A 9,223-nucleotide genomic window follows, 5' to 3' on the forward strand; every position below is an offset into this window, starting at 1 on the left:
GAACCTTCATTTCCACTTGTTTCACAATTGCACCCAAACATTCCATCACTTTCTTGTTCTTCATTTCTTTCTCAAGCTTGTTAATCATTTCATTCTGCTCAGCAACTGCTCTGAAGAGTTCAGTTGTATGTGTTTCAGGGTTATCTGTGCCACTCTTACACAAGCTTAACAACTTCATCTGTTCCTTTCAGAGTCTTTCTTCGATGGTCACTGACTGTCCCTAAGACTCTTCCTGTTCACTCATTAGATCCTCAAGCTGTTTCTTAGAATGTTTCTTTTCCACTTCTAAAGCCTGGATTTGCTCTTCCATTTTGTGCATCTCATCTCTTATGTTCTTCAGATTGGATCGAAGTTCAAGAATTTCATCAGCTTTGGTTGTTAATTTTATATTTAAGCAACTGTTTGGATTGATCAGTAATTCGTTGTCCTGTTCCAAGCTCTTTTCACAATACTTACTAGACATTTTGACACTTGGATTTCATAATTTAGGTGATTCAAAGCTAGGGCCTTGCTAGCTCCAAAAACCAAATCAAATTCAAATTGAACCAATTCACAGTCCCTGGACACACAAATACAAACTGACAAGAAAAAGCATTGCACCTAATCTTGGGCTTGATTGATCAATCTTTTGGGCTTGAATATGACCAATCCTTTGGGTGCTTGATCTTAGCTAAAAGGCTGAGAACCACCTCACACTTTTAGTTGTTCTTATCTTTTCACTTGTTTGAAATATCTCTTGGTAATGCATTGAATTTTGCTGGAAGGGTTTGTGTGTGATTAAAAACCCTATTTGTGATACTCAGTAGTAACTGTAGGATTGGTTGTTCAAAAAGAGATGTCAAAAAAGTGGTGTAGGATTGGTTGTTCTATCATGTGAATCTCAATTGGTTAATTTAACAAAGTGCCTTCATGAGGTAATAGGATCAGGTGTATAAAAGCATTGCATATGGTACTGATTGAGAAGCAGACCAGGTTTGTAGGAAGTAAGGGTGTTTCAATGGCTTTGATTCAGTGAGGGGAAACTGAAGGCTAGCTTTAATATTGTTAAATTTCTGCTAAATTGATGTTTAATTTTTTTTTAAGTATGTTGTAGCTATCATTTCTAATGTTTGGTACATTGTAGATTAGTTTGTTTAAATTTCTAGATTGCAGGTTTGGAAGATTGGAGTTGCAGTAAATTTTGAGGAAATGGTTATCTCTTTCTTTCTTTCTAAGTAGATTTTTGCAGCTCATCATGGCATCAACAGCAGCAAATGTTGCCCAAACCACAGAGGGCCAGGAAAATGGAAGCCAACAGGTACAGCTGACTTAGAGCGAGTATTAGCTTGTTTAATCTATCAGTAAAGCTGTTTTTAAGTATAAGCATGTTAACAAAATTGCAATGCTAGTTTCAGTAATGTTCAACTCTTGACCTTCCTGATGTGTATAAGTTGACTAACTAAGAAATTTTGATTCTATTGGTAGCCCTACAATCTTTTGCCTGATTACAAAGTCCAAAAATTAGAGCACAGGAACAGGCCCTCTGGCCCTTCAAACATGCACAGACCATGCTGCCTGACTTAACTAAATCTCTATGCTTCCAGGGACCATATCCCTCTATTTGCATCTTAATCATGTAGTCATCAAGATGCCCCTTAAGTCAATACCATATCCATTTCCATTACCTCCCTGGCAATGAATTCCAAGCACCCACCACTGTTTTATATAAAAAAAACTACCTTGTACATCTCTCTACTTTACCCTTGCAGCTTAAACCTATTTTCCCCCAATAATTAACCCTCTGTCCTGGTGGGGTGGGGAAAGCTTCTGACCATCCACTCTGTTCATGCCTCTCAATCTTGTAGACTTCTATCAGGTCTCCCCTCAACCTGTTTCTCCAGACGGAGAAACTTGGTTTGTTCTAACCTCTATAGCTAATACCCTCCATACCAGGCAACATCCTGGTAAATCTCTTCTGTACCCTCCCCCCCAAGGCCTCCACATCCTTCTGGTAATGTGATGACCAGAATTGAATGCTATATTCCAAGTGTAGCCTAACTTTCTGCAAAGTGTCAACATGGCTTGCCAATTTTTAAACTCATACCCTGGCTGATGAAGGCTGTATGTTGCCTTGATGACTACCCTCCACCTGCATTGCCACTTTCAGTGACAATACCCTCCCTGTGCTTCAGGAAACAATAACTGCAGCTGTGTAACTCGTAACTTGTGTATTTGTCTTTGGTAACTTGGGACTATTGGAAGTCAGTTGCTTTAACTCCCTAGATCACTAAGGAGGTGGTAATGCCAGTGTACTGGTAATCCAAGGAATGTTCTGGAGACCTGAGTTTGATCCTTCCATGATAGATGATAAAATGTCTGGAGTTAACTCTTATCAGCTAGAATCAGAAGTTTACAACATGGAAACAGGCCCTTCAGCCCAACTTGTCCATACTGTCTTTTCAACTAAACTAGTCCCAATTGCCTGCATTTGGCCCATGTGTCTCTCTACCCATGTGACTGTCTAAATGCTTTTAAAAGGCAACTTTACTAACTGCTGCTATCTCTGGCAGCTTGTTGCAAACAGTCCCCACCCTCTCTGGGTGGAGGTGGGGGGGGGGGGGGGGAGGAACTGCCCCTCTGAACCCTCTTGTATCTCCCCTTGCCTTAAACCTATGCCCACTAGCTTTAGTCTGTCCCACCTCTGGGAAAAGTGAACCTTGTCTATGCCCCTCATTATTAGAGATCTAAGTCTTCTATGCTCTGGGGTGGGGGGGAGAGAAAGTCCTAGCCTCTACTTGTGGCTCAAACCAAGTCCCAGTAGTTACTTGGGCTGCTCTTGGTTGTTTGAGATTGGCCTAGTGCTTCATGTCATTAGTGTGCTTAAACTGGACCAAATACAAGGCAAGATGACAGCTCAGTGACTATTGCTGATTGCTGTGCAGACACATGGATTTGGGCCAGTGTCTGTGGGAGTTTGCACATTCTCCCTGTGCTTGTGTGGGTTTTCTCAGGTTTCCTCCCACACCCCAAGGATGTGCTATTAGGCTGATTTGGCAGTAATAAATTGTCCCTAAATTAGTTTCCCTCAATGTGGATGGCCATAAAACAAATAAGTGTCATGGGTGGAGGGGGGAAGGCTGGTAGTGTTAAAACGGTGGCATGGGCTCATTGGGCTGAAGGGCCTGTTTCCCAGGCTGTTTTTGTTCTTGCATTGCTCATGCATTTTTAGTTTTAATAATATCTTTCCTAATTGTTTTTAAAACCGCCCCCCCCCCCCCATCTGGTTCACTAATTCCCTTTTTTTAGTGAAGCAAATCTGGTGTCCTGGCCTGCATGTGACTCCAGAGCCATAGTAACATAATTGCCCATCTTCAAGGGCATTTAGTCAATAAAGGCTGGCCAAGCCAGTGGCCCCCTTCCATGAATGCATTAAAAAGACTTATTTGATGTCCTGCCTTGCTTTCAGGATTGAATAGTGGTGGTTTTTTTGTAAAAATTTTTCCAAGCAATATCTGCTTTAAAATCCTGGCTAGACTTCTGCTAAATGGTGAAATCATTAATGCAAGCCAAAGCTTACTTTAGCAACCCTGTATTTCAGAATGTGGTTGATAGAGTGACGAGTCTGCCACTTGTGAGCTCTGCATGTGAGCAAGTATCTGCTGCATATGAGAGCACCAAGGAGAGCTCTCCTGCTGTGAAGACCATCTGTGATGTGGCTGAACAGGGAGTGAAGACTATCTCTACTGTGGCTGCTGCTGGTGCTAAACCCATTCTCGACAAGCTGGAACCTCAAAGTAAGATGAGTCAGGGTTTTGGAGAAACTAGGATTGCTGTCCAAATATTGCAAAGTGGTACAATGAGTGTGCAGTTGATGATGCCTACATTCTTTTATAACCACTCTAGGATGTTTCTAGCTAAAAAGCTACTAGGCAATTTTGAGGAAATCTAGCTTTAACTACCTGGTCATGACACTGCAACTGAGTAGACTGACTCAATGGGTCAGCTGTCTGTCAATATTGTACATCCTTCTTGAAGGACTTATTTTCTGGGTACACTCGAATAAAGTAGACTGTTTAAGTCACTAGTTCTTGGCTTTAGATATTAAGTCATGCGATGCATGGACAGCAGTCTTGGCCAAATTGGTGCTAGCCAACATGGAAGACCATTATTCCTTCCTGATCTAAGAGCAATATAATAACATCATGTTCTACATTCAGTTGCAGCAGCTAATGAATATGCCTGCAAAAGTTTGGATAAATTGGAGGAGAAGCTTCCAATCCTTCATCAAGCTACAGATCAGGTTAGTGCTATGATTCATCAGAGGGGAAAAACTGCTCCATAAGGAGCTGAGTGTCAGTCTCAATTCACTTAGTAACTAATCTATCCAAATATAGAATGATAATGTTAAATCTACCATGTTTATCAGCTTAGTCTAATTTCCATTTGAAGAATGGCAGGTGCCCCAGGGCCAAGATATCTTTACTTCTAGTAAAAGATGACACCTCTACTATAAACAGAGGTTCTGGATTTTGAGTATGATAGAAAGTGCCTGAGATGACAACTTTCTTTGTAATTGAAGAGAAAGTAAACTTGTTTCCCTATTACAGGTCCTTGCTGAAACCAAGGAGCTTGTGACATCTAAGATGACTGATGTTAAAGAATCGGTGATGGGAGTCGTAGACACGGCAGCCACTGCAGTACAAGGCAACCTGGAAAAAACTAAAGCTGCTGTGGGTCAACTTGTGGCTACTGGTGTGGATATTTCTCTCCTCAAATCTGAGGAGCTGGTTGATTACTACCTTCCTATGACCAAAGAAGAACTAGGTAATGTAATGGTTATATCAATGTCTATTGGCTTCAGTGAGCCTAATGCCAGATTGAGAACTGATCTAATAAATATACTCTTGCATCAGCCATTTGGGTTTTCTGTTATCCCTTCTATTGGCTTTGCAATATCTTACTAGCTCAAATTCCCAGTGGGACAAAAGTAGTTACTACATCCTGAGATGTTCACTTACTTTCAGCTGAAGTAGCTGCTTCCACTGAAGGCTCTGAGACTGCAGCAGCACAACAGCAGAGTTATTACGTACGTTTGGGATCTCTATCATCTAAAGTTCGTAATCGTGCATACCAGTATTCCATCACCAAGATGCATAGAGCTAAGCAGAATGGCCAGGAGACACTTTCTCATCTCCACAATCTTGTAAACCTGGTAAGGAAACAACAGATTTCTAGATGCTATGTTGGTTGTACTCCTTTTTTGGGTCAATATTGTGAAGTGATCATGGTGGTTTTTTCCCCTGGTTTTTATTAGTCTCTGATCCTGTATGTTTGTTTGCTTTTATGATGCCTGAAAGCTCCCCCCACTGCATATGTTCACATCTTTACTTGGTGGCTAAATTTTGTATACTTCACCCCTAGAATATTTATGACATTAATTCACTTTAACAAAGAACAAAATCAGCCTGGGAAACAGGCCCTTTGGCCCAACGAGCCTGTGCTGCCATCTCAACACCACCAGTCCACCTCTCTACCCATGACCCCTGTCTAATGTTTTTATGGCCATCCAGATTGAGGGAAACTGATTTAGGGACAACTTATTCCTGCCAATCAGCCTAACTGCACATCCTTGGTGTGGGAGGAAACCAGAGCACCTGGAGAATGCACAAACTCCCACAGACACCAGCCCAAATCCATGTGTCTGCACAGCAATCAGCAATAGTCACTGAGCTGTTGTCTTGCCCAGTTTAGGCGCACACTAACAACATGAAGCACTAGGCCAATCTCAAACAACCAAGAGCAGTCCCAGTACAACCCATTGTGTATGCCCCTCATTGGACACAAGGTGGACTGACTTAACCTGGGAATGAAAAGAAAACATCATACTATACCCATTTACATTACCAGGGATGCCCCAATACTAATGACCCTTATTTAAAAGGATCTCCCATATCTATCCACCCATTTCCAACTCAGTCATGTGCCTGTCTAAGTTACTCTAAAGGACTCTAGTGTTTGCCTCCACCACCTTACTTGGCAGAGCATGCCATACCCCCACTACCCTCTGGGAAAAACCTCCCTCTAATATGTGTACCTCTTTCCCCCCTCACCAAGTCCATGGCCCCTTGTCCTACATGTCTCTATTATAGGAAATGGCTTGCCTCTGGTTACTCTATACCCTTAATCTTATACCTCTATATTAGATTTCCCCCCCCCCCCCCCCCTCAGCTGGTGTCTTTCAAGGGAAAAGAGCCCCAATTTCTTCAATCTTTCCTCATACCCCAGTCCTTCCATACCAGGCAACATCCTAGTAAACCTCCTCTGCACTCTCTCCAGAGTCTCCACATCCTTCTGGTAGTAAGGCAACCAGAACTGGACACAGTACTCCAGATGCAGCCTAACCAACGTTCTGTACAACTGCAACATTAGACTCCAGCTCTTATATTCTATACCCCTTCCTATAAAGGCTAACATACCATAGGCTTTCTTCACCACACCCTCCACTTGCACTGCCACCTTCAAAGACTTGTACACTTGCACCCTGAGGTCTTGCAATTCTATACTCCTTACAGGCTTACCCTTTATCATATAACTTCCCCCTACATTATTCCTGCCAAAGATGCATCATCTCACATTTATCCAGATTAAACTCCATTTGCCACGTATCTGCCCTATCAATATCCTGCTGTATTGTCAAACACTGCTCCTCACTGCCTGCCAATCCAGCCATCTTGGTGTCATCAGCAAATTTGCTGATCACACCACCTACTCCCTCTTCCAAATCACTTATACATGCTACAGAGAAGAGGTCCCAGTACCAAGCCCTGCAGCACACCACTAGTGACAGACCTCCAGCTAGAAAAAGACCCCTCCACTACTACTGACTCCTCTTTACGAGCCAGTTCTCTACCCATCTAGATACCTGACCATGAGCTTTAATCTTATGTACCAACCTACCATGAGGGACTTTGTTCCAACAATTGTCTCTAAATTGTCTTTTAGATTGAGACAGCAAAAAGAAACACTGAATCTGCACACCTAAAACTTGAAGATGTTCAAGCAACTTTGAATCAGATCTTGTCTGAATGGAGAAAGCAACAACCTGAGCAAGGCCAAGCAAAAGAGGAGGAATTGTCTGAAAAATCTGAAGTAAGTGCTCCAGTATAGACAGTCTGCCATAACATATCCACTTCCATCTTCTCCATCACTCAGCATTCACTTGTGAAGAATTGATATTCCTACCTGCAATATCCATCAATGACACCATGGCTGGTCTGACCTGACCTCAGTTGCCTGTTCATCCTTGTGACTCTTGCTACGACACTCACTCCTACCTGTAACACTTCACCCCTTGGAATCTATCTAACTCTGGAATTTTCTTTGTCTTTTTGCTTCTTAAAAAGCTCTATTCTCAATTCCTGTCTTGAGTGAATGATCCCTTTGCCAGAGCTCAAACATCCTCCTGCATATCCAACATCTATCCTATGATGGACATTTAAATCAACTGGACAACTTCCTTGACTTTCCTGCTCAAATTTCCTGAAATGCCTTAGGACCCATTCTGCTCCATCAAACTAAATTCAGTATATACCATTGATTTATTCTAACATATTAGAAAGTGGACAGTTTCTGTCTATACAGACACTTTTTTTAATGGAGTACACAGGGGCACATGTTGCAAGTACAGATGAGGTGACTGGAGATTCTGCTAATACATGTAGAGCAGGGAACTGATTGGTATATCAGATGTTACAGCATGGAAACAGGCCCTTCAGCCCAACTTGTCCATGCTGCAATTTTTTTACCATGAGCTAGTCCCAATTGCCCATAATCCCTCTTTGTCCATGTAACTGTCTAAAGATGAGAATTGTACCCACCTCTACCTCTAGCAGTTCATTCCAGACACTCCCTGCCCCCCCCTCAGTGGGGGGAGGGGGAAATGCCCCCAGACCCTCTTGTATCACCCCATGCCCACTAGTTTAGACTCCCTATTTCTGAAGTGGGGGAAGAATGATTTATCTATACCCCCATTATTTATAGACTAAGATCACCACTCTTGAGCCCCCTACATACTGGGGGGAAATCCTAGTCTCAAACCAAATCCTAGTAGTATCCTAGCAAATGTTTTCTGCACTCTTTCTGGTGTAGTCTTGCTATAATATGACCAGAACTGTACACATATGCCAACTGTGGCATTACCATCTTGAACAACTTCAAGCCACCAACTCCTGTGTCCAATATTGATACTAAATGCCATCTTCATAACCCTGGCCATCTGTGGCTCCACTTTCAAGGAGCTATGAACTTGTACCCCTAGATCTTTGTTCTGTAACTCTTGTGTCCTACCATTAACTGGTTTTTAAATGATCTCAGGCCTTTGACTTCTGACAACTTCAAAATTCCTAAATTGTAAATGCAAACAATTTTAGTCTGTTCCTTTCTGATCTACAATGGGTGATGAACAGACTGGACTAAACTAGTTTGCTTTATTCCAGCAAATTGAATCTGAAACACTGGCTGTGACTCAGAATTTCTCTGATCGACTCCAAACCATCTGCCGAACACTGGCTTCAGACATTCGTGGTCTGCCTCAGAACATTGAGGATCAAGTGCAGCATGTGTGTAAACTGGCAGAAGAGATCTACAGCACCCTTTTGTCAGCCACCTCCTTCCAAGATCTCTCCACCCAATTCCTGACCCAGAGTAAAGAGCAAATGGTGAAAATTGGTGAGGGATTGGATGGGGTGATGGATTACCTGCTTCACAACACCCCTCTTAACTGGCTGGTGGGACCCTTTATCCCCCAAGTCACTGAAAAGCAGGAGGAGGGTTCAACTGAAATGCAGTAATCTGCTATTGATTTAACTTAATAGGTTGTGGAGTTTCACTGCTCATCTAACTTGTTACCACTTATTTCTACTAATTGTAGAACACTTGTCTTGAGCCATAAATGCTATCTTTAGTGGTAACTTGGAATGTATTTTTGTAATAAACAATTGCATCTTAAAAGCAATTTGGCACCTAACTCTTAATTGCATTGGTAGCAGTCTGAGCACAAAGGAATTTGTCTGTCTATAACCTTGCTATCCTATTTTACTTTAGTACCATCTCCTGTACAGGATGATCAATACAAATCTTGCATAACATTTTAGCTCAGTACATAAATTTGAGGTTCACACACTAATGTAAATGCTTGGCTGAAGACTTCCAATTTGTAGAATTTAGACCAATTTGGGGAGAGGCA

The 9,223-nt window shown here is 42.1% G+C and overlaps 1 protein-coding gene across 1 annotated transcript; it reads left to right on the forward strand.

The window, feature by feature from the left end:
• The first annotated feature begins 1,234 nt into the window (after positions 1–1,234).
• LOC145358919 (perilipin-2-like) lies at positions 1,235–8,828 on the forward strand. Its single transcript, XM_080213295.1, has 7 exons — positions 1,235–1,297; positions 3,578–3,773; positions 4,197–4,279; positions 4,587–4,803; positions 5,004–5,221; positions 6,982–7,128; positions 8,475–8,828. The coding sequence occupies exons 1-7, from the start codon at positions 1,235–1,237 to the stop codon at positions 8,826–8,828; spliced, it is 1,278 nt and encodes a 425-aa protein (XP_080069421.1).
• Positions 8,829–9,223: the final 395 nt, after the last annotated feature.

Source organism: Carcharhinus amblyrhynchos, chromosome 26 (assembly GCF_965287045.1).
Source record: "Carcharhinus amblyrhynchos chromosome 26, sCarAmb.v2.hapA, whole genome shotgun sequence".
In the NCBI taxonomy this organism is placed as follows: domain Eukaryota; kingdom Metazoa; phylum Chordata; class Chondrichthyes; order Carcharhiniformes; family Carcharhinidae; genus Carcharhinus; species Carcharhinus amblyrhynchos.